The sequence below is a fragment of the Carcharodon carcharias genome, chromosome 4, assembly GCF_017639515.1.
Source record: "Carcharodon carcharias isolate sCarCar2 chromosome 4, sCarCar2.pri, whole genome shotgun sequence".
NCBI lineage: Eukaryota > Metazoa > Chordata > Chondrichthyes > Lamniformes > Lamnidae > Carcharodon > Carcharodon carcharias.
In genome coordinates this window covers 192,515,333-192,541,650 of record NC_054470.1, presented here as the reverse complement: position 1 = coordinate 192,541,650, position 26,318 = coordinate 192,515,333, and the positions used below count along the sequence as shown (strand labels likewise).

At 42.3% G+C, this 26,318-nt stretch overlaps 1 protein-coding gene across 2 annotated transcripts in view; it reads right to left on the bottom strand.

Moving 5' to 3' along the window:
* si:ch73-337l15.2 (glutathione hydrolase 6) overlaps positions 1-25,973 on the bottom strand; it is a 56,305-nt gene extending 30,332 nt beyond the window's left edge. For both annotated transcript variants that reach the window (XM_041186515.1, XM_041186516.1), the window contains exon 1: positions 25,712-25,973. In XM_041186515.1, the coding sequence (XP_041042449.1) occupies positions 25,712-25,809 (98 nt within the window). In that variant the 5' untranslated portion in view covers positions 25,810-25,973. The remainder of the gene's footprint in view (positions 1-25,711) is intronic.
* Positions 25,974-26,318: the final 345 nt, after the last annotated feature.

The window sequence follows — 26,318 nt, the reverse complement described above, 5'->3', positions numbered from 1 at the left end:
GTGCTGTACCTGTCCTGGGAGTGTTTGATGGGGACAGTGTAGAGGGAGCTTTACTCTGTATCTAACCCCGTGCTGTACCTGTCCTGGGAGTGTTTGATGGGGACAGTGTAGAGGGAGCTTCACTCTGTATGTGATGAATTATAGGACCAAGTACAATTCTACTCAAAAAAAAATTCCAATTCCTAAAACTGAAATCCCTCACTATAATAAAGACAAGAGTTAAACTGTCCCCAGGGCCACCTGGGACTTCTCAAATATTATAAGTTTTCATGTTTGACAAATACATCCATTCCACTCTCTATAAACCTTGCCTGTTTTCTCCCCAACAGCAGAGAGGTTAGAAAACACTTCATGGAATGTGTGGCAGAAGTCTGGAACTCTGTCCCACAAAAAGAAGCTCAATTTATACTCCTAAATCCAAGACGGATAGATTTTTGCCAGCCAAGGATATGGAGCCAAAGCAGATGGGTGGAGTTAAGATATTGATCAGATGTGATCTAACTGAAGGGGCAGAACAGGCTCCAAGGACCGTTCCAGTTCCTATCTAACAATCAAAACAAAGTTAGCAATCCAAAAACTACTCCATTTGCGTTATGTTGATGTCTGGAATGCACTTCCTGAAATTGAGGTGGAAGCAGATTCAATAGTAACTTGCAGAAGGAAATTAGATAAACACGAGAAGACAAAGCTAGCAGGGCTATGAGGAAAAGAACGGGGGAGTGAGACGAACTGGTTAGCTGCTTCACAGAGCTAGAATAGGCACGAGGGGTCGAATGGCCTTCTGCGCTTAATGATGCTATGAATGGTATCTCTGTCGCTTCAGGTGGTACCTGGTTTGAAAAGCGGGCCAACACTGCTCAGCAAATACCAGAAAAACAGATTAACCAGTCATTCATCTAATACAGCTGAGCATATTTGCTTATGTTAAGAATCACTGCATTTCAAAGCCATCTATAATTCATGATGAGCTAAGGTACTGTATAAATGAAAATTCTCCGTCTTTCATTGCGAGAATTTTTTTTGGAAATCGAGTCAACAAAAATTGTTGAGACATCAGAATTCAATTCATGGTATCGGGTAAAGAGCCTAACCAAAAAAGGACAAAAAGACTTGTTTTTTTATAACCGCCTCACTTCCCGAAGAGCTTTATAGCCAATTAAGTTTTTTTTTGCAGTTTAGGCGCTGTTGTACAACGTAAGTGTAGCAGTTAATTTGCACACAGAAATCTCCCATAACTAGCAATGTGATAATGGCCAGATATTCTCTTTTCACCACGCTGAACGTGGGATAAACATTCACGTTTTGGAGAACTTCTCTGCTCTTTGGGTTTCTTCACATCCGTCCGAGCGGGCAGTTGGGACCTCAGTTTGACATCTCAACTGATAGATGGAACCTCCAACAGTGCAGCACTCCCTCACGACTGCAACGCAGAGTCAAGTCTCTGGAGTGGTGTTTGATTCCACAGCCTTATGTGAGGCGAGAGTGCTACCCACTGAGTCACAACTGACCCCTATCAACCTTTCTTAATTGTGAGAATAATGCCACCAGGTGTAATGTCCCCTCACTAAGAAAGTGTAAGTATGGTAGGTGGTATTTCAATATATCTGTAACAAAACTTTTACATGTCAATTACAGAATAGAAACTGGCCATTTGGCCAATCCGTGTTGGTGCTTACCCTCCTTGCATGTCTTATTCACATTTATCCACCTTGTCCCACAGCCCCTTCAACTCTTGTTCTTTCATCCATCTATCTAATTTTGTCTTGACATAATTTGTGCTTCTATTACTAACCCTAGCAACCCTGCCAATAATTTTGGCATTTATTGCTAAAGGAATACAGTATAAAAATGGGAAAGTGTTGTTGCAACTGTACAAGGCATTGGTGAGACCGCACCTGGAGTACTGTGCACAGTTTTGGTCCCCTTACTGAGGAAGGATGTAGTTGCATTGGAGGCGGTTCAGAGGAGGTTCACTAGGTTGATTCCAGAGATGCGGGGATTGTCTTATGAGGAGAGATTGAGCAGTTTAGGCCTATACTCGCTAGAGTTTAGAAGGATGAGAGGAGATCTAATTGAGGCAAATAAGATGCTAAAGGGGATGGACAAAGTAGACGTGGAGCGGATGTTTCCCCTTGTGGGTCATTCTAGAACAAGAGGCCATAATTTTAGGCTAAGGGATGGTAGATTTAAATCAGAGATGAGGAGGAGTTACTTTTCTCAAAGGATCGTGAATCTGTGGAATTCACTACCTCAGAGTGCAGTGGATGTCGGGACGCTGAATAAAGTTAAGGAGGAGATAGATAGACTTTTAATTAGTAATGGGTTGAAAGGTTATGGGGAGAGGGCGGGAAATTGGAGTTGAGGCTGAAATGAGATCAGCCATGATCATAATGAATGGGGGGCAGGCTTGAGGGGCTGAATTGCCTCCTTATTACCTGCTGTACCTGCATACTAGCTTTCAGTGATTCATGCACGTGGACACCCAGATCCCTCTGCACTGAAGCATTCTGAAGTTTTTCTCCATTTAAATAATAAGTTACCTTTTTATTCTAACGACCAATATGGATAACCTCACACTTATCCACGTTAAACTCCATCTGCCAAATTTTGACCCATTCATCTAACCTGTCCATATCCATTTGTAAATTTCTAATTTATTTGTTGAAACTTACTTTCCCACCTATTTTGGTGTCATCTGCAAATTTAGCTATAGTACCTTCTATCCCTGAATCCAAGTCATTAATATAGATTGTAAATAGTTGGGGCCCAAGGACCGAACACTGTGCCACCCCACTAGTTACAGCTTGCCATCCAGAAAAAGACCCATTTATCTTGACTCTCTGCTTTCTGTGGTTAGCCAATCCTCTATCCAAGCTAATATATTACCCCTAACTCCATGTGATCTTATCTTGTGTATTAATCTTTTGTGCGGCACCTTATCAAAGGCCTTCTGGAAGTCCAGATATACATCTACAGGATCCCCATTATCAACTTTGCTTGTCACACCTTCAAAGAACTCTAGCAAATTAGTCAAACACGATTTACTCTTCATAAAACCATGCTGACTCTGATGGATTGCATTTTGACTTTCCAAATGCCCCATTACGACTTCCTTAATAATAGATTCCAACAATTTCCCAGCCTTCACTCCACTATACATATTTTCCCCCCTTTGAATGCAAATTCCCATTGTTGCACTATGTCTTTGGACTTCACATCTCTATTAACAAAAATCTATCATTGTACCAATTTTATCGGTAATCTTTGGGAAAAATAAACACACTGTGTCTTAACTTCTCCTGGTTAAGTGTGATATTTCACCCCTCTTTTGAAAGCAATCTAATCTGGTTTTAGAAATGCAAATGTTCCCTTTACACCTATGTTTACCTACTTAACATTTCAAACCTAGCTCCATCATATTACATCAAAGCCTTCAGACCAGCTGCCTTTAATTCAAAGATGACACACACACGGCTTCATTTTCTGAACCCATCTTACATTACCTCCTAAACTATACACTATTACACTATCAGATGCATGCATTAACATAATATATACACAAATCCTTGGTATCAATAGAAATCATTCAAGTCCAGTGTCCAGGTTTTGAAATGTCCAATTTTCCCTTCAATCTTCAACTCTCCACAACGCATCTGCAATCAGATTTTCTCGTCCCGTTACATGTATAATCTGCGGATTAAATGGTTGCAGTAATAAACTCCATCTGAATAGCCTTGCACTTGTCTCTCCAAGTTTGTCCAGAAACTTTAAAGGATTGTGGTCTGTATAAACAATTATTTCTGACAAATTGTTTGCAACGTAAATTTCAAAATACTGCAATGCTAATACCAACCTCAAAGTTTCCTTTTCAATGGTTGAATATCTTCTCTGTTATACATCCAACTTCCGTGAAAAATACCGTACCGGATTTCAATTCCACTGTCATCTTTTTGTAAGTGTATGGCCCCAATGCCTATATCACTTGCGTCAAAGGCCAACTGAAATTGTTTGGCATCATTGGGTACGGACAAAACTGGTGTCGTCGTTAATACAGTTTTCAAACTGTCAAATGCCTTCTGACACTCCTGCTTCCATTGAAATGTCTTGTTTTTTTTAAATAGTTGAGTCAATGGAGCAACCACACTGCTAAAATTTGGTACAAATTTCCAATGAAATGCACTCATGCCTAGAAATCTCAAAACTTCTCGTTTTGTTGTAGGCACTGGGAAACCCACGATGGCCTTGAATTTCACGACTTTCGAAGCTACCATACCATGTCCAATGTTATGGCCTAGGTACATAACTTACACTTTTGCAAATTCACTTTTAACCAAGTTCACTACCAAATTAGCTTCTTGTAAAATCGAGTAAATAATTCTTCCAGATGTTGTAAATGCTCCTCCCATGTCTGACTGAAAACTATCAAGTCATCGATATAGACAGCACAATCGCTCAGGCCTGCAATTACTTGGTTTGTCAGTCTTTGAAATGTTGCAGGTGCATTTTTTAAAAAACTGATATGGTCCATCTGGCATCACAAAAGCCGATACCTCCTTTGCTCTCTCCGATAATGGTACTTGCCAATATCCTCTTAGCAAGTCAATCTTTGTGACTAATTTTCATTGTGACTAATTTTCATTGTGACTAATTTTCATTGTGACTAATTTTCATTGTGACTAATTTTCATTGTGACTAATTTTCATTGTGACTAATTTTCATTGTGACTAATTTTCATTGTGACTAATTTTCATTGTGACTAATTTTCATTGTGACTAATTTTCATTGTGACTAATTTTCATTGTGACTAATTTTCATTGTGACTAATTTTCATTGTGACGATCTTCCAATCTTGGTATAGGATACAAATCCACTTTTGTCAATGCATTCACCTTTCGATAGTCCACACGCAGTCTTCTTGCTCCATCTGGTTATGGTACCAGCACCATAGGCGAGCTCTAGTTACTACAACTAGACTCAATGATATCATCTTGAAGCATGAATTTGATTTTTTCTGCACTTGTGATAACTTTTGCCAGATTTAATCTATAAGGATGTTGCCTTAGCGAGGATGAAGCTTCTACATACATCATGTAAAGCTAAATTTGCCCTCCCCAACTTACTTCCACAAATAGATTTGTGTAACTGCTTCTCCACATCACTTTGATACTTGTCTGGAAGGTAACTCAATATTACATTTAAATTTTCCAAGTAACCCCTCATTAACTAATTTGATTAGAGGAAAATCAATTTCAGAATCATGCATTCCTACCTCTTTCTCATTATCTACCACCATTAATACCTCCTTTTGATCCTCTTCCTTGTCAAAGTACTTTTTAAGCATATTTATATGACAACCTCTGCTTTCTTCCTTCTATCTGGAGTATTTATTAAATAATTTACTTCACTCAGTTTCTTTTCAATCCTGGAAGGCCCACAAAACCTTGCCTTTAATGAGTCACCCAGTACTGTTAACAGAGCTAGCACGCTCTCCCCAGCAGACTACAGGCTGTAGCTTTTCTGTCTGCCTTCATTGTGATCACTTGCTCTGATATATTTTATGTTCCTTAGCCAACTCACATGCCCTACCCAATCTCGCTCTGAAGTTTGATACTTAATCCAGGAGAGTAGTTTCTGAATTGCGACCCACCAATTTCTCATGAATCAATTTCAATGGTCCTCTCACCTCATGACCATAAACTAGTTCAAAAGGACTAAAACCAGTCGATGCATTAGGAGCACCCCTAATAGCAAATAACAAGAATGGAATTCCCCTATCCCAATCCTGTGAATAATCCTGACTGTACACTCTCATCTTTGTTTTTAAGATTTCGATGCCATTTTTCCAAAGCCCCTTGGGACTCAGGATGATAAGCTGTTGACTTAAATTGTTTTATCCCCAAACAGTTAATCACTTCCTTAAAAAATAATTCATGTCACAGCCAATTATTATTCATTCATGGGATGTGGGCATCGCTGGCTGGGCCAGCATTTATTGCCCATCCCTAGGTGCCCTTGAGAAGGCAATGGTGAGCTGCCTTCTTGAACCACTGTAGTCCATTGCTTCAGGAAACCCTGGTAGACACATCCATTATTGTCAATAGGTACTGATTTCCGCTTTATCTTAGGAATGGGTCCTACGCAACCAATCATGACCCTAGTGAAAGGTTCTTCAAATGCGGGAATGGTAATTAAAGGTGCCAGCTTAATCACTGCTTGTGGTTTCCCTATCACCTGACACATGTGACATGTTCTGCAGAATTTGACAACATCCCTATGCATTGCAGGCCAAAAAATATATTTTTGTATCTTCGCCTGTATCTTTCTAATTTCTAAATGTCCCCCCACTGGAATTTCATGACCTCTCCTCAATCGCATTTCTATAGCCAAATGGAATATAAATCTGACACACCTCCCTCCAGCTTTCATTTGCTGAAGCATAATAAGGCCTCCATTTTCTCATTAAAACATTACCCTTAAGGTAATAACATTCTGGAACACATTTTGCCTGTTTCTGACTAAGCTGTCTGATATAACTGTTTGATTTGCAAATCCTTTTTCTGTAGCTCCACTAAACATTGAGTTAAACATGTCAGCTGCATTGTCCTTTGTTATTTCCTCTTGAACAATGTTATCAAACACAGTCACAACAGAAACAAAACATGCTGGAAAAACTCAGCAGGTCTGACAGCATCTGTGGAGAGAAAGAGTTAACATTTCGAGTCCGTATGACTCTTCATCAAAGTCTGTCATACAGATTCGAAACGTTAACTCTGTCTTTCTCTCCACAGATGCTGTCAGACCTGCGGAGTTTTTCCAGCATTTTTTGTTTTAGTTTTAGATTTCCAGCATCTGCAGTATTTTGCCTTTATCAAACACAGTGTCAGCTAATTGGACTTCCACACCTTCCCTCTGCCTTTGAGCTTCCTGTTCTTCTTGTTTCAACCTATGAGCCTGTGATCTCATTATCTCACAATCTGGAAACAGTCCAGGATACTCTCTCCGCAATACTTCTGTTGAAAACACTTCTACAGGCTGCTCAACTACCATAGGCATCACATCTGTGATTCAGCTATATCATTACCAGAATAAACTGAACCCCTGTAATGGGCAATTTTTCCACTACTCCAACAATCACCTCACCTGTTTTCCACTTACTCTTTAAATTTACCTTCCACTACGGAATAAGTTTCGCATCTCTATGAGCTCCATTTATTATCACCTGTTCCAGCAATACTCCCTGTGAACAACAAATATCTCTATCACACAATATTAAAGATTGACTCGCCCCTGCGTCTCTTAAAATTTTAAGATCTTTACCTACTCCACCCGGTACACATGGAAAGACTTTCCCCTTCACATACAAAGTCTTTAAACATTTCTCCAACCTGCTCCTCAGAATTCTCTTGAGTAAACTGTGAACATATTCCCACTTCTTTATCTATCACTGATTTGAAAGGGTGATGAAAAAAAGGTTAGGCTCAATGAACTAACTCAACCATCAGCTACCTCTACTGCTTGTCTTACCATTTCAACCTTCTGTTCCTCCACATGAGTTCTCAGTACCAAAGGAATCAAATCTTTAAATTCTTCAAAAAGAATTACCTCTCTAAGAGCTGCATACGCTGTCCCTATCTTTAATGCCTGTGCCCACCGGTCAAAATTACTTTGTTTTACACTTCCAAACTCAATATAAGGACTCGAAACGTCAACTCTTTTCTTCTCCGCCGATGCTGCCAGACCTGAGTTTTTCCAGGTAATTCTGTTTTTGTTTTTTTTCAATATAAGTTTGCCCAGGCTGTTTTCTCATTTTCCTAAATTTCTGCCTGTATGCTTCAGGAACCAACTCACGTGCACTCAAAATAGACTTTACCACATCATAGTTCGCCGACATTACTTCTGACAGTGGAGCATAAAGCTCATGTGCTCTACCCACTAACCGAAGTTGCAACAACAATGCCCAGTTTTCCTGTGACCATTTCATCTGTTTAGCTATCTTCTCAAATGAAATAAAGGAGTCTACAGAAGGATATATCAGGTTAAGCAAGTGGACAAAAGGACAGATGGAATATAATGTGGGAAAATATGAGGTTATGCACTGAGGCGGAAAGAATAGAGAAGCTGATATTATTTAAATGGAGAAAGACTGCAGAAAGCTGCAGCAGAGGGATTTGGGAGTCCTTGTGCATGAATCCCAAAAAGCTAACATGAACGTTCAGCAGGTAATAGGGAAGGCAAATGGAATATTGGCCATTATTTCAAAGGGAATGGAGTATAAAAATACAGAAGTCTTGCTAAAACCATACAAGGCACTGGTTAGACCAGACCTAGAATACCATGGTCCCCTTATCTAAGGAAAGATACACTGGCATTGGAGGCAGTCCAAGGAAGGTTCACCAGTTTGATTCTGGGTATGGAGGGAGTTTCTTATGAGGAGAGGTTGAGTAGATTGGGCCTGTACTCATTGGAGCTTAGAAGAATGAGACACGACCTTATTGAAACAAATGACATTCTTAGGAGGCTTGATGGGGTAGATGCTGAGAGGTTGTTTCCCTTTGTGGGAGAGTCTAGAACCAGAGGACATAATCTCAGAGTAAGGAGTCACCCATTTAAAACAGAGATGAGGAGGAATTTCTTCTCTCAGGGGGTAGTTAATCTGTGGAACTCTTTACCGCAGAGGGCTGTAGAAACTGGGTCGTTAAATATATTCAGGGTGGAAATAGACATATTTTTAATCAGTAAAGGAATCAAGGGTTATGGGGAAAAGACAGGAAAGTGGAGGTGAGAATTATCAGATCAGCCATGATCTCACTGAATGGCAGAGCAGACTCGATGGGCCGAATGGTCTACTTCTGCTCCTACATTTATGGACTAATGCTTCAGCATCTCTTTCCTCAAACATTGGAAGAGCTTGTACAAATTTAAACATCTCCCCACTGGGTTCTGATCTGGAAATAAGTCCTTCCTCACCTACTGGTGTCTCTTTTTTCAAATACCTGTATTTTAAACTGGGATTCTCTCTTTTTTCACATTCCTCTTTTCTAGCCTCGCCATTTCCAATTCCCTTTCTTGTTTTCTTTCTCTCTCTCTCCTGCCTTTCTGCCTGATCCATTTGGAATTTCCTTTCTCTTTTTCTTTTTCTGCTGCCTCTAGTTCCAATTTTTTCCATTTGCAACTGAATTTGAGCCCATTCCAATGACCTACCCCCCTTGGAGGACTTGGTCTCTCAGGTATTCCTCCCAATTTCAAATGCTATGCTACACCTTCAATTATGTCCGTTTTCTTTGCCCCTACAGGTAATCGCAATTGTAACCTATCCACCAATGCCATTTACTTAAGTTACCTTTTGCAAACCAGCCAAAGTTAATACTTTAACTCCCAGACAAGTCTTAGCACCTGCCAAGGCCATATTGCAGTCTCACCACTTCAAAAAAAAACCTCATCCCAACTCCTTAACTCAAAGTACTTCTAGTACTCATAGCCCTAAGATTCACCAACTCCAACCCAATCAAGGAATCTCAAATATATCCCGCACAGAGCCCTTAGCTTTGTTACAGCACAGTCAATGGTAAACGCTGAGCTGCTCAAATCCCAAACAGAAACATGAAACAACTGCCACAACTGTTTTGCCATTTGTATAAATTTTGAGATGCGCACCTTGAAATCAGTAGGAATAAGACCACTGAGTCTTATAGGTTTCTTACAAAACTAAATTAAACCTTTATTAATAGAAGAAATGATTTTATGTATACACATAGATCTACAAATTACTATGATAACTTCTAACTCCCCTAATTAATCTAAACCCCAGTTACACCTTCGTTAAGGCAACATAAGATCACAGATTTTAAAAGACCCAGACAAAGTAACACACTATACCCTGAAACAGTCGAATTCGAAAAGTGAGTTTTTCTAACTTCAGTTCTTTGTAGACAGCAGCTTGAGGCTTAGATACTGAAGGCTTTTCACACTTGTTAGATCTTAGAATGCCTATCCTTACACACTGCCTTCACTCCTTTATACATATTTTCCTCTTGGAATGCAAATTCCCATTGTTTCACCATGTCTTTGGACTTTACATCCAGGTGGTCACATTATACAATAATGATGGAATTGTTGATTCATTACAGTGATTAATCTCTATCCATTAGTTTACAACAGAGCCAGACATGAAATGATACTTGGATGAAAGCAAAAAATATTGCAGATGCTGGAAGTCTTAAACAAAAACAGGAAATGCTGGAAAAACTCAGCAGGTCTAGCAGCATCTGTGGAGAGAGAAAGAGTTAACATTTCAAGTCCATATGATTTCTTCAGAGCTCTGAAAGTGTGTCATATGGACTCAAAACATTAACCCGGTCTTTATCTCCACAGATGCTGTTAGACCTGCTGAGTTTTTCCAGCATTTTCTGAATTTTAAAGGTTTGGTTAATTCTGTGTTTGATCGAGGAGCAGGAGGGCACTCCCAGGATCCATCGTAACTTCTTGAAAATGACATCAGTGCGCTTCCTGCATTAACTTCAAGTCTGTGACCCCCATTTCAATAAAAGTCTTAAATGAATTAAAAACAGACAGCTGCAGAATACATCTGGCCGATAACTTAAGGAAACAGCTACTTGTTTATTTCGCCAGCTAAAATAAATTTCACCCTTTCTACATTCCTCTTATACATACGATCAACCCCCACCTCTACGAAAGTAAATCTCACCTTAAATAACAGGGAGTGCCCAGCTGTCTGCCAGTGCCAACCCGCTACGAGATCATTCAGATACGACCTTGATCAATTTACCTCTGCCTCTCCCCAGTCAGCTCACCTTAAATGAGGAGCTTATTAGAAAGGGCTGGAGGGGAGAGGGGTGAAGGTAGGTGTGAACCTTTGTTCTCAAGTCCTCTGCAAGATTTTAGATATGCCACAGGGTATGTAAATATTTGCAAACAGGCAGGCAGAGAGGCGCATTAATCAAAATGTCATTACGCAGAGGACAATAGATATCTCGGTGAATTACAAGGCAGTAATCCAATTGAGCGGTTTAGTTAATCCTATAAACCGCCCAAGCAAAGATACTGCAGTTTACATTTGCTGTTTCCACCATCGAATCACCGGTTTAATATTCACAGAGTCCCTTGCCAGCAGAGTTTGTAGTGCACAGGATTGTAAATTTTATTTTATTTACAAATCTTTCCTTATGGTGTTTGTAAATTCATTATTATTTAAAGCAGTGAAGGTTATGGAGAGATTTAAGAGGTGTTCAAAATCATCAAGTGTTTTAATGGAGCAGATAAGGAGAAACTATTTACAATAGCAGGAGGGTCAGGATCCAGAGGATACAGATTGAAGGTGACTGGCAAAGAACCAGAGGCGACAGGAGGAGAAAATGTTGAGTGTAGAAGCGTTTTGTAATGTCACTTCTGAAAGGGGTGGCTCTAATTTTAAGACAATTCAATGTGGGCGTAGACTCTTTCAAAGTATGGCACATTTGGGTGGAAACTGGAAGAGTCAGGATTCAACCTTATAAGCAGGCACAGAATGAGGCTTATATAATAAAAGCAAAATACTGCGGATGCTGGAAATCTGAAACAAAAACAAAAAAATGCTGGAAAAACTCAGCAGGTCCGACAGCATCCGTGCAGAGAGAGCGAGAGACAGGGATAACATTGAGTCCGTATGACTCTTCTTCAGATCTAGGGCTCGAAACGTTATCTGTGTCTCTCTCCCCACAGAATGGGGCTTGTTGGTCATTACATTTGGAGAGTAAATCGCAGAATCATAAAGCACAGGACACCACCATTCGGCCATTCCAAGTATGCTCCAGTTCTCTTGAAGAGCAATTCAGTTAGTCCCACGTATTTTTATTCATTCTTGGGATGTGGGTGTCACTGGCCAGACTACCATTTATTGCCCCTCCCCAGTTGCCCTTGAGCAGGTGATGGCGAACCACCACCTTGAACTGCGGCAGTCCTTCTGGTCTAGTTACACCCACAGTGCTGTTAGGGAAGGAGTTTTAGGAATTTTGACCTAGTGGCAGGGAAGGAACAGAAATATATTTCCAAGTCAGGATGAAGTGTGGCTTGGAGGGGAACTTGCAGCTGGTGGATTTCCCATGAGTCTGCTGCCCTCATTCTCCTAGGTAGTCAGTCACAGGTTTGAAAGATGCTGTTGAAGGAGCCTTAGCAAGTTGCAGCAGTGTATATCGTAAGCACTGCTGTCACTGTGTGCCAGTGGTGGAGCGAGTGAATGTTTATACTGGTGAATGGGGTGCCGATCAAGAAGGTTGCTTTATCTTGGATGGTACCTAACTTCTTCACCCACTCTTGCCCCATATCCCTACAATATTTTACACAACTGCCTTTTGAATGCTATTGAATCTGTTTCCATTAGCTTATCATGCAGTGTACTCCAAATCCTAACCATTTGTTGTTGTGTAAAGAAGTTTTTCCATTGTCCCCTCTGGTTCCTTTGCCAATGATCTTAAATCTGTGTCCTTTGGTTATTGAACCTTGAGCCATTAGAAGCAAATTCTCTTTCGTAACTCTACGTAAGATATTCATGATTTTAAAACACCTCTATCCAATCTCCTCTTATTCTTAGAGCGGTGAGGCGACACACAACAACAACTTGCTTTTATATAGTACCTTTAACATGACAAAAAAGGTCCCAAGTTACATCACTGGAGCATTATCTGTCAAAATTTGATTGACACATAAGGAGATATTAAGGGAAGGTTTAAGGAGCATCCTAAAAGGAGGACAGAGAGGTAGAGAGGCAGAGAGGATTCTAGAGCCTTGGGTGGTTGCCAATGGTGGAGTAATAGAAATCAGGGATGTTCAAGGTGTCAGATTTTGAGGAGTGGAGGGAACTCTGTTATGGGGTTGGAGGTGGTTACAGAAATAGGGGACACATAAGGCCATGGAGGGATTTGAACACAAAGAAGAGAATTCAAATTTGGTGTGTTGGTGGACCAATGAAAGTGAGAGGTTATTCACTTGGTCAAAAAATAGAAAAGCAGAATATTCTTTAAAAGGCATGAAACTTGTAAATATTGATGTTAGGGACTTGGGTGTGCTCGTACAAGGGACACAAAGTTAGCATGCAGGTACAGCAAACAATTAGGAAGGAAAATGGCATGCTGTCCTTCACTGCAAGGGGATTGGAGTACAAGAATAAAGAGGTCTTGCTACAATGGTGCAGGGCTTTGGCGAGGCCACATCTGGAATACTGTGTGCAGTTTTGATCTCCGTATTTAAGAAAGGATATACTTAACATTGGAGACATTACAGCAAAGGTTCACTAAATGGATACCTGGAATGAGGGGGTTGTCCTGAGATGGGCAGCTGAGTAAATTGGGTTTATATTCTCTGGAGTTTAGAAGCATGAGAGCTGATCTCATTGAAACCGACAAAATTCTGAAGGGACTTGACAGGCTGGACACAAAGGTTGTTTCTGCTGACTGGGGAATCTAAAACACAGGGCACAGACTCAGGATAAAGGAATGATCATTTAGGACTGAGATGAGAAAACATTTCTTTACTCCAAGAGCTGTGAATCTTTAGGATTCCCTACCCCGGAGGGCTGTGGATGCTCCATCGTCAGGTATTGGGATGTCCCTCTTCCCTACAGTTCTACAACCTTAAAGGCTTCTCCCACAACCTCTGGTTACAAACGGAGATGAATCATGCCCAGCCAACTTGATCTCTCCCATTTCCTTCTTACACTATATAAAGCTCATCACCACCAGAGGAGCGGGCCAAAGGAGGGCCCAGAGGCAGTCAGCAGCACCTAGAGAACTATCCAATCCAGTCCAGTCTGTGGCTCCAGAGTGCAGCAGCTGCATTCTGAGAAAAATCAAAGTGTGACATCACAGGAAAACAGATATGTGCTTTGTTGGTGAATATTTTTCTCACTTACCTTCAAAGCTCATAACTTATTAGTAACTGTAAGCTTTTATTAGTTGTAGTAAGGTTTACTAGCAGTGGTAAAGGTCATTGGGAGTCGCTGTGTTTTTAATTATAAATTAATGAAGAAAAAATTAATTAATACATAAAGATGGCAGGGCAGGTGATGCGTTACGGCTGCAGAATTTGGGAGTTTCTGGCGGCCAGGGTGATTCAAGGCAAACCTGTCTGCAGCTGATGAGCTTTGGCTCAGAGTCATTGAGCTGGAGGCTGAGCTGCAGACGCTAATGCATCAAGGAGGGGGGGAAATTACTGGGACACTCTGTACCAGGAGACGGTCACACCCCTTAGGATAGGTCTTCTTATTGGCCAGTGGACAGGGACAGGAGGGTGTGACTGAGAGTGGACCAAGAGGTAGGGGACCCTGAAGGTAGAAAGAGGAGGAGCCTCAGCCTTTGCAATTGTCCAACAGGCTGGAGGCTCTCGTGGCCTGTATGGATGAAGTGACCGTGGCACCACTGTACAGGAAGCCATTCAAGTGGGGGGAGTTAATAGGAATGTAGTGGTAGTTGGGGACAGTATAGTCAGGGGGATAGACACAGTTCTCTGCAGCTGAGAAGAGTCCAGACAGCTGTGTTGCCTGCCCAGTGCCCAGGTTCAGGATATCAGCTCTGGGCTGGAGAGAAACTTGCAGTGGTAGGGGGAGGATCTGGTTGTCATGGTCCATGTAGGCACCAACAACATTAGAAATCTGCAAAGTCTGTTATGAGGAGCCAGGGGCCAAATTAAAACACAAAACCAGAACCTGAAAAGGTAATAATCTCTGGATTGCTAACTGAGCCACGAGCAAACTGGCCATAGGGTAAATCAGATTAGAGTGTTCTGGGAACTGGGAAATTAGGTTAAGGGATAGGTCAGTCGAGATGCAGTGGTAGACATTTAAGGATATATTTCAGAAGACACAGAAAATACACATTCCAGTGAGAAAGATTTTAAGCGAAGGACATTATCTGTGGCTAACTAAGGAAATTAAAGATAGTATCAAATTGAAAGAAAAAGCGTATAATTCCACAAAGAATGGACAGAACATAAAGAGCAGCAAAGAATGACTAAAAGTTTAATAAGGAGTGAGAAATTAGGGGTACAAGAGAAAACTAGATAGAAATATAAAGAACAGATAGGAGTTTCTACAAGTATTTAAAAAGGAAAAAAGTAAAGTGAGCGTTGGTCTTCTAAGAGTGAGAATGGGGATATAGTAATGGAAAATAAGGAAATGGCGGATGAATTTCAAGATATTTTGTGTCTGTTTTCACTGTAGAGGATGCAAATAACATTCCAGAAATAATTGTGAAACAGAGGTGAAAAGGAGGGAGAAACTTAAAACGATTACAATCACCGGGGGGGGGGGGGGGGGGGGGGGGGGGTACAAAGAAAATTATTAGAACTAAAAGCCGACAAGTCCCCAGGATTTCATCCTAGGGTCTTGGAAGGAGTGGCTGCTGAGATAGTAGGTGCATTGGTTTGAATTTTCCAAAATTCCCTAGATTCTGGAAAAGCCCCATCAGGTTGGAAAATAGGAGGGAAACAGAAAGCAGGAAACTCCAGGCCAGCTAGCTTAACTTCCGCCGTAGGGAAATTACTGGGATCTATTGAGGTTATAGCGGAGCACTTAGAAAATCTCAATGCAACCAAGCAGAATCAACATGGTTTTGTAAATGGGAAATCATGTTTGATTAATTTATTGGGAGTTATTTGAGGAAGTAACAAGAAAACATGGGTAAAGGGGAATCTGTGGATATGCTATACTTAGATTTCCAGAAAGCATTTGACAAGGTGTCACACTGAAGCTTATTACACAAAATAAGAGCTCTTGCCGTGGGGGTAACATATTAGTACGGATGGAGGATTGGTTAGCTGACAGAAAGCAGAGTGTGGGGATAAATGGGTCTTTTTCCGGTTAGCAAGATGTGATAAGTGGAGCGCCACAGGGATCAGTGCTAGGGCGTCAGCTATTTACAATTTAAGAATGACTTGGATGAAGGGACCAAATGTATGGTTGCTAAATTTGCTGATGACACAAAGATAGGTAGGAAAGTAAGTTGTGAAGAGGATACAAGGAGTTTGCAAAGGGGTATAGGTTAAGTGAGTGGACAAAAATTCGGCAAATGGAGTACATGAGAAAACGTGAAATAAAAACAGAAAATGCTGCAAAACAACTCAGCGGTCTGGTAGCATCTGTGGAAAGAGAAATAGAGTTAACATTTTGGGTTGAATAAGACTTACTCGGAACTTGCCAATTTTTTGTGCGCACAAATAGGAAAATGTGAGCTTGTTCACTTTGGCAGGAAGAATGGAAAAGCAGCATATTATTTAAACGGAGGCAGGTTGCAGAACTCAGAAGTGAAAAAACAGATCTAGGTGTCCTGGTACATGAATTAGGAAAAGTTAGTATAAAAGTACAAAAGTCGCTGTAGTCCCAGAGGCTGTTCTCTCACTAGGTAGAGACAACTGGTGCTGAGTTTAACCCCAGGGTCACCACACCCCAGGTTGAGAAGGTGGGGCCTTCATGGGTGACCTCAGCCGGTACAGGAATTGAACCCATGCTGTTGGCCTCACTGCATCACAAACCAGCCGTCCAGCCAACTGAGCTAACCGACCCCCATCATGCAGGTACAGCAAGTGATTAGGAAGGCAAATGAAATGTCATTTATTGCAAGGGGAATGAAATTTAAAAGTAGGGATGTTTTGCTACAGTTGTCCAGGGTGTCACTGAGAGCACATCTGAAGTACTGCATACAGTCTTGGTCTCCTTATTTAAGAAAGGATAGAAATGCATTAGAAGCAGTTCAGAGAAGGCCAATTGAGTCTGAGCCAGTCAAATAATATCTATTCTAATCCCATTTTCCAGCACGAGGCCCAAAGCCTTGTATGCCATGGCATCGCAAGTGCTCATACAAATGCTTCTTAAATGTTATGAGCGTTTCTGCCTCCACCACCCTTTCAGGCAGAGAGTTCCAGATTCCCACCACCCTCTGGGTGAAAAGATTCTTCCTCACATCCCCTCTAAACCTCCTGCCCCTTACCTTAAATCTATGTTCCCTGGTTATTGATCCCTCCACCAAGGGGAAAAGCTCTTCCCTGTCTACCCTATCTATGCCCCTCATAATTTTATACACCTCAATCATGTCCCCCCTCAATCTCCTCTGCTCTAGGAAAAATAACCCCAGACTACCTAATCTCACCTCATAACTAAAACTCTCCAGCCCAGGCAACATCTTGGTAAATCTCCTCTGCGCTCTCTCTAGTGCAATCACATCCTTCCTATAATGTAGATTCCAGAACTGTGCACAATACTCTAGCTGTGGTCTAATCAGCATTTTATACAGTTCCAGCATAATCTCCCTGCTCTTATATTCTATGCCTCGGCTAATAAAGGCAAGTATCCCATTTGCTTTCTTAAGCACCTTACCTACCTGTCCTGCTACCTTAAGGTACCTGTGGGCATGCACACTAAGGTCCTTCTGATCCTCGGTATTTCCCAGGGTCCTACCATTCATCGTCTATTCCCGTGCCTTCTTTGTCCTGCCCAAGTGCATCACCTCACACTTATCCAAATTAAATTCCATTTCCACTGATCAGCCCATCTGACCAGTCCGTCTATATCCTCCTGTAATCTAAGGCTGCCCTCCTCACTGTTCACCACCCCACCAATTTTCATGCCTTCTGTGAACTTACTGATCAACACTCCTACATTCAAGTCTAAATCGTTTATATATACCACAAACAACAAGGGACCCAACATCGATCCCTGTGGAACCCCACTGGACACAGGCATCCAGTCATAAAAACACCCCTCGACCATCGCCCGCTGCTTCCTGCCACCCAGCCAATTCTGGATCCAATTTGCCAAATTGGCTTGGATCCCATGGGCTTTTACCTTCGTTATCAGTCTCCCATGCGGGACCTTATCAAAAGCCTTGCTGAAGTCCAACTGGACTACGTCAAATGCATTGCCCACATCTACACACCTGGTCACCTCTTCAGAAAATTCAATCAAATTGGTCAGACATTACCTCCCTTAACAAAACCATGCTGACTGTCCTTGATTAATCCCTGCCTCTCCAAGTGTAGATTAATTCTGTCCCTCAGAATTGCTTCCAATAGCTTCCCCACCACTGACTGGCCTGTAGTTCCCTGGTTTATCCCTTCCTCCCTTCTTGAATAACGGTACCACATTGGCTGTCTTCCTGTCCTCTGGCACCTCTCCTGTGACCAGAGAGATATTGAAAATTATTGCCAGCACCCCTGCTATCTTCTCCCTTGCCTCACTCAACAGCCTGGGATACATTTCATCCAGGCCTGGAGATTTACCTACTTTTAAGGCTGCCAGACCACTTAGAACCTCCTCCCTTTCTATGCTAATTTCTTTAATTATATTACATCCTTCTACCTGATTTCGATAACCACGTCGTCCCTCTCACTTGTGAACACTGACACAAAGTATTGATTTAGAACCCTACCTACGTCTTCCGGCTCCACACACAAATTAGCACTATGGTCCTTAACGGGCCCAGCCCTTTCCCTAGTTATCCTCTTACTCTTAATGTACTTGTAAAATAACTTTGGATTTTCCTTTATTTTATCTGTCAATCTTCTTTCATGCCCCCTTTTTGCTCTCCTAATTTCCTTTTTAAGTTCCTCCCTACACATTCTATACTCCTCTAGGGCTTCCACTGTTTTGAGTCCTCAGTATCTGCCACGAGCCTCCCTTTTTCTCTTTATCCAATCCTGTATATCCCTCGACATCCAGGGTTCCCTGGGTTTGTTGGTCCCACCCTTTACCTTTACTGGAATATGCTGGCCCTACATTCTGCCTATTTACTTCTTGAATGAGTCCCACTGTTCTGACGCAGATTTACCTAAAAGTAGCTGCCCCCAGTCCACTCTGGCCAAATCATATCTGATCTTATTAAAATCGGCCTTCCCCCAATTTAGAGCTCTGATTTCTGGCCCATCTTTGTACTTTTCCATAACAACCTTGAATCTAATGGAGTTATGATCACTATCTGCAAAATGCTCCCCCACTGATATCTCTACCACTTGCCCAGCTTCATTCCCTAAAATTAAGTCCAGGACCACCCCCTCTCTTGTAGGAGCTTCTACGTACTGGCTTAAAAAGCTCTCCTAAATGCATTTTAAGAATTCCGCTCCCTCTAAACCTATCACACTATGACTAGCCCAGTTAATGTTGGGGAAGTTGAAATCCCCCACTATTACTACCCCATTATTTTTACACTTCTCTGAAATTTGCCTACATAAATGTTCTTCTATTTCTCTCTGACTGTTTGGGGGCCTATAGTACACTCCCAGCAATGTGATTGCTCCTTTTTTGTTTTTCAGTTCCTTCCACCCATATGGCTTCATTTGAGGAGCCTTCTAAGATGTCATCCCTCCTTACTGCTGTAATTGATCCCATGATCAATATTGCGATACCCCCTCCTCTTTTACCTCCTTCCCTGTCTCACCTGAAGACCCTATATCCTGGAATATTGAGCTGCCAATCCTGCCCCTCTCTCAACCATGTCTCTGTGACAGCAATGAGATCATACTTCAATGTGTTGATTTGTGCCCTAAACTCATCTGCCTTATTCGTCAGACTCCTTGCATTAAAATAAATACCATCCAATCTTGCCAAACTCCCTTGTGTCTTAACTGGCCTATAATTTCTATGTCTTCCAGACTCACTTGCTCTCTCTTCCAATTTTGGCTGTGCATCTCCCCCTGCTGAACCTCCTCTCAGGACCCCATCGCCCTGCTAAGTTAGCTTAAATCTTCCCCAACAGCCCTAGCTACCTCCCTGCAAGGATGTTGGTCCCATTCCGGTTCAGGTGCGAGCTGCCCACATTCCACAGTTCCCACCGCCCCCATAAACAGTCCCAATGTCCTAGAAATCTAAAGCTCTCCCTCCTGCACCATCTCTCCAGCCACACATTCATCTGGACTAACCTCCTACTTCCATACTCACTAGCACGTGGCACCGGATGTAATCCAGAGATTACTAACTTTGAGGTCCTGTTTTTTAATCTGTTTCCTAGCTCCCTAAATTCTGCTTGCAGGATCTCATCCCTCTTTCTACCTATGTCATTGTGACCTATATGTACCACAATCTCTGTCTGCTTGCCCTCCCCCTTTAGAATGCCCTGAAGCGGTTCTGTGACATCCTTGACCCTGGCACCAGGGAGGCAACATACCATCCTGGAGTCACGTCTACGGCCACAGAAACACCTCACTGTGCCCCTTACTATCGAGTCTCCTACCACTATTGCTCTTCCCCTCTTTTTCCTCCTCCCCTGCGCAGCTGAGCCACTCACACAGGCATGAGTGTGGATGCACTCCCCAGAGGAATCGTCACTCTCACCGTTTTCCAACACAGGAAAATGGTTCTTGAGCGAGATGCACCCTGGGGTTTTCCTGACCACCTGCTTGATACCTTTCTTCTGACTGATGGTCACCCATCCCCTCTGTCTGCACTTCCATAAGCTGTGGGGTGACCATGTCTAAAAACGTGCTATCCATGAAACTCCCAGCCTCGCGGACGTACCTCGGTGCCTCCAGCTGCTGCTCAAGCTCCGAAACTCGGAGCTCAAGTAGCTGCAGCTGGTGGTACTTCCTGCACACGTGGTCAGTCAGAGCGCATGGAGCGTCCAGGACCTCCCACACATTGCAGACGGCACATTACATGGGACTGAGCTGCCCTGCCATGCCTCTAGTTGAAAAAAAAACCCTTACTTTAAGTTAAATACAGCAAAAAAAAATTAAATTATTTATGTACTTTAAATAAAAACTAGAACTCTTACCTTTCCTTGGCTTAATCTGGAGAAAAACATTTACCCACTACTCTTACTTTTGTGCTGACGTCACTTTTTGAAGCTTCCCCACACTCGAGCTGGATCTGATCTCTCCGCCGCTCTCTCATGCTGTCTTGTGATGTCACTCTTGTTATTTTCAACAAGAACTGACTGCAGGACACTCTTCCCAGCTGGAAGAGTGGACAGGCTGGGCCTATACCCATTGGAGTTTAGAAGATTCGAGAGCTGATCCTATTGAAACAAATAAAATCCTGAGAGGACTTGGTAGGGCGGATGTCGACTGGATGTTTTCCCTTGGGGAGAGACTTGAACTAGGGGACAGAGTTTAAAAATAATGGATCTCCCATTTAAGACTGAGATGAGAAGAATATTTTTCTCTCAGAGGGTCATGAATCTTTGGAGCTCTCTTCCCCAGAGAGCAGTGGAGAGCAGGGTCAATGAATATTTTTAAGGCAGAGGTAAATAGGTTCTTCACAAACAAGGGAGTGAAAGGTAGGTGGAATGTGGAGCTGAGGCCACAATCAGATCAGCCATGATCTTACTGAATGGTGGAGCAGGCTCGAGGGGCCAAATGACCTACTCCTGCTCTGAACTGGAATAGCATGTCCTATCCTGGACACCACGCTTTAGAAAGGGCGTGAAGGCACTGGGCATGGTACAGAAAGGATTTACGAGAATGGCTCGACAGATGAGGGACTTCAGTTACATGGATAGACTGATAAAGCTGGGGCTGGCATTCATGAAGAAACGATTGAGAGGAGATTTGACAGACGTGTTCAAACTCATGCGGGGTCTGGGCAGAGAAGATAGGGAGAAGCTGTTCTCACTGGTGAAAGTATCAAAAACCAGAGGACACAGATTTGAAATGGTGCCAAGAGGAAATGTTTTTTTAAATGCAGGGAGTAGCTACGATCTAGAATACACTGCCTGACAGCGTGAAGGAGGCAGATTCAATAGAGCCTTTCAAAACAGAATCGGATAATTATCTAAAGAGAAGAAATCTACAGGGCTATGGGGAAAAGGCACTGGAGTGCAGATAGTTGCGTTGCTCTTGCAGAGAGCTGGTATGGACACAATGGGCTGATAGCCTCCTTCTGTGCTGTAAACATTCTGTTTCCTGGAGTTACTTCTAACTATGCTGCCCTTATCTCATCCTAGATGCAGAGAGGTTTCCCCTTGTGGGACAGTCTAAGACCAGAGGGCCTAATCACAGAGTAAGGGGCTCACCCATTTAAGACAGAGATGAAGAGGAATTTCTTCTCTCGGAAGGTAGTGGATCTGTGGAATTCTTTACCACAGAGGGCTGTAGAGGCTGGGTCATTAGGTACATTCAAGGCTAAGATAGACAGAATTTTAATCAGTAAGGGATTCAAGGGTTATGGGGAAAAGACAGGAAAGTAGAATTGAGGATTATCAGATCAGTCATGATCTCATTGAATGATGGAACAGACTCGATGGGCTGAATGGCCTACTTCTGCTCCTACGTCTTATGGTTTACATGTAATGGGCAATGCATTAGCCTGCTAAAGCACAGATGCAAGACCACACCACCCCCCCTCCCCCCTCCCCCAGCTTTAAAGGCATGATTGTTTTGCAATTGAGAGATGGGGTCAATCTCAAGCTAGATCAGAATTCTTTTTCAACAGGTGGACCCTCTAAAGTGGTAAAGCTCAAATGCTCTAAAATAAAATTTGCTCCGCAGGAAATGCTTGAGACTAGAGAAGTTCAAAGATAAATTAAGAATCCAAGAAACTTACGTGCAGCACCTAGAATGACAATCGGGAAGATGGACCTTCAAGTAACAGCAATGCCATCTAATGCTGGGAGGTCTGAAAGACCTATATAATGATAACCTTACAGCTTAAAACCAAATCACAAGTGGAATGCAAAGACAGTGACATCCAGTCACAACAGCAATTCCATGATACAATGCGACTGAGGTAAAAGAACTTGACAGTTCATAGAATTTAAGTGTCCCACAGAAGGAACTGTGAGCAACTTCAAGGCCAATCATAAATAGACTAATAAAAGACATTTCCTGAATCTGGGCATTTTCTGAGGCTATTAATAATCCATGCTAGATAAACTTAGAGTCTCCTGGCACCTTCAGAAGTGGTAATGAATGCTCTTAAACCAACATGATTAATAAAAACACACTTTGATCCATTTCATCAGGCATGTTACAAATTTATCAAAATAAATTGGGTGATTTAAGTGGCTCTTACTATGCATCAAAATGTGACTAATACTGGAGCTGTGAGGCTTTATGTATAGAGTAAATGGTGTAACTATCTATTCACAGCAGAGGTGCGGATATTGTGCCATAGTAGCACAGCAGATAAACGTGCAAGGAAGCTGTGCAGAGTGTTAGGACCTGGCTGTCTGATCTTGAGTGTGCTGTTAAAGAACCAACAAGATACACTCTACAATACCTTTCACAGCCTCAGGGCATCCAAAGAATTTCACGGCCAATGAAGTACTTCTGAAGCATAATCACTGCTATAACATAGGGGGAAAAGACAGTAGCCAATTTGTGCACAGCAAGTTCCCACACACAGTAATGAAATAAATGACCAATGAAACTGTTCTAGTGACGTTTATCTAGGGATAAATGTTGGCAAGAGCACCAGGGAGAAATTCCCTGCTCTTCTTCCAAATAGTGGCCCTAGTATTTCAGTTTAATGTCTCATCCAAAAGGCAGCATCTCCAACAGTGAAGCACTCCCTCAGTGCTGACACTGTGAAAGTCAGCCCGGTTTACGTACTCAGTCTCTGGAGGACAGGAATCAAGGACTATTCTATTGGGAGGGAACTGTAGAATCTACCAATAATCTTCAAAAAGTTTTCCATTTGTGTACACGATGCAGTAATCTCAGCAAACATGATCCTAGAACCAGGACACTCTCCCTTTGACCAACTGCAACACAGCAAGAGCCATGCCAGTGAATCCATTGTTTGCTTACTTAGAAACTAGGAGCAGGAGTAGGCCATACAGCCCTTCGAGCCTGCTCCGCCATTCAATATGATCATGGCTGATCCTCTATCTCAACGTCATATTCCCGCTTTCTCTCCTTACCCCTTGATGCCCCTCTTTTCCAAAAATGTATCAATTTCTTTCTTGAATATACTCAGTGACCCAGCCTCCAAAGCCTTCGGTGGGAGAAAATTCCACAGGTTGATCACCCTCAGTGAAGAAATTTTTCATCTGTCCTAAATGGCCTGCCCCTTATCCTGACATTGTGGCCCCTGGTTCTAGACTCCCCAACTAGGGGAAACACCCTCCCTGCATCTAGGTCTGTCTAGCCCTGTTAGAATTGTACTATCAGTACTTCGCACACATCACTTCAAACCAGCTCCTCCCTCCAACCATGAGGGATTTACTCGTTAGATATTAAACACTAAATGAGGTGTTTAAGATGATTAAAGGAGTAGATAGGACAGATATAAACTATTTCCAGTGGGGGGGGGGGGGTAACCAGAACAATGGGGCTTAAAATTAGAGCTAGGCTGTTCAAGGTGATGTCAGGAAGCACTTCTTCACATAAAGGGTAGTGGTAACCTGGAACTGTCCCCAAAAATTCTGCTGATACTGGGAGCTACTGAAAGTTTCAAAACTGAAACTGACAGATTTTAGTTAAGAGATATGGAATCAAGGCAGGGACCAGTTAACAATTGGTTAGACAACTTGTGTTTGGATCAGATTAAAAAGGCAACAGCACGTGGTTTGACTCAGGACCTGCCTCCTCGCCCAACCCATAGTAAACAAAATCACAGCACTTTGGTTGCTGAACCACAGCGATCACCAAGGACCTGCCTTCAGGCAGTGAACACAAAAAGAATATGGAACAAAAAATGTTGTTAAGACAGAGGTCAGATCTAATTGATTGGGGGAAAGGCTCAGAGGGTTGAATGGCTTCTTCCTGTCACTCTGAGCAATCCCACAAGATATCCACTGCAACATTGGGAAGGAAGTCAGTCTCAGGGTTAGTGAAAATCCACAATATCCCCTAACATCCTTATCAATTGTTAACTAAGGATGGGAAATAAATTTGATCTTACCGGCAAGCATACCCAAGAATATCTTTTTTTTAAATTAAGAAACAAATTTGAGATTGTCTTAAGGTGTTTTGCAATGGAGTGTATGTTAGCGTGGTAGCTATGTTCCTAGTACGTACTTATATTACATAATTCCAGAGAGCACCAGTTTGAATCCAACTACAAAAAGTTGAGATTTTAAATTCAGTTTAAAAAATTTGTAAATAAAAAAACAGTATTTGTAAAACAAAGTGTTGTAAAATCCTAACTGGTTCACAACCGCCCTTTAGGAAACGAAATCTGCCATCTTTACTCAGTCTATTTGTGAACTAGTTTTGACGTGTAGTCAATGCTGTAATGTCGGAAACGCAGCAGCCAATTTGTGCACAGCAAACATCTACAAACAGCAATGTGATAATGCCTAGAAAAATCTGCTTCCTTTTGTGATGTTAATTGGGGGAATAAATTTGTCCAAAACAACAGGAATTGCTCTCCTACACTTCTCTGGAGCAGGCAGATAGGGTCTCTGTTTAAAGTCTCATCAGAAAAGACAGGGCGTCACTTGCTCAGTACCACACTGGAGTGTCAACCATGATTTTTGTGATAAAGCCCTGAGGTGGGACCTGACACAGAACTCTGTGACCCATTGTGCCCCACAGCTGATACAGCAGGTGGTGAAAGGCACTATATAAATACTGTCCTTCTCACAAAAAAAAAGTTACGGATCTCCTGCATTTACAGTCACAGGATTTTATACTTTATTAGAGAGCACTGGCCTTCCATGAGAAATGTCTAAACACAGGTGTTTTACTGCTGGTCACATTTTTTTTTAAATAAGGAATGCATGTCCAACTTTTTCCTTGTGTTTTTTTTAAAAAAAGAGAATCATGTGCCATTATTTGAGAAACTAATACTTACGAGTACAGGTTGATAGTGACTTTTCCTTCCTCCTCCTCCTCCTCATTCCAGTCCTCGGCCTGGACCCTCTGGTAACGCACCCCGGAGGCCGAAATCATCTCTTCCCTCGATCACCACCTCCCTCTCAGACCCTTTCCCCTGGGGGTCTTTGCCCCTCACTACATCCCCCGAGTTCTTTCGGGCTTTGCCGATTTTACCAACTTCTCAAGCGGCCGGCGCCTGGGAACCGCCGCGACAGGTGACTCAGACACACCTATACCGGCTGGAGGCGGTGGGACAAGTCGCCCCGTAACCTGAATGGGGAATAACGCCCCGCCCCGTAGTCTGAATAAGGAATAAACTCCCGCCCCATAATCTGAATAGTGCATAAAACTCCACCCCCATAACCTGAATAGCAAATAAACCCCTGCCCCATAATCTGAATAGTGCATAAAACTCCACACCATATCCTAAACAGGGAATAAACTCCTGCCCCATAATCTGAATAGTGCATAAAACTCCACCCCATATCCTAAACAGGGAATAAACTCCTGCCCCATAATCTGAATAGTGCATAAAACTCCACCCCATATCCTAAACAGGGAATAAACTCCTGCCCCATAATCTG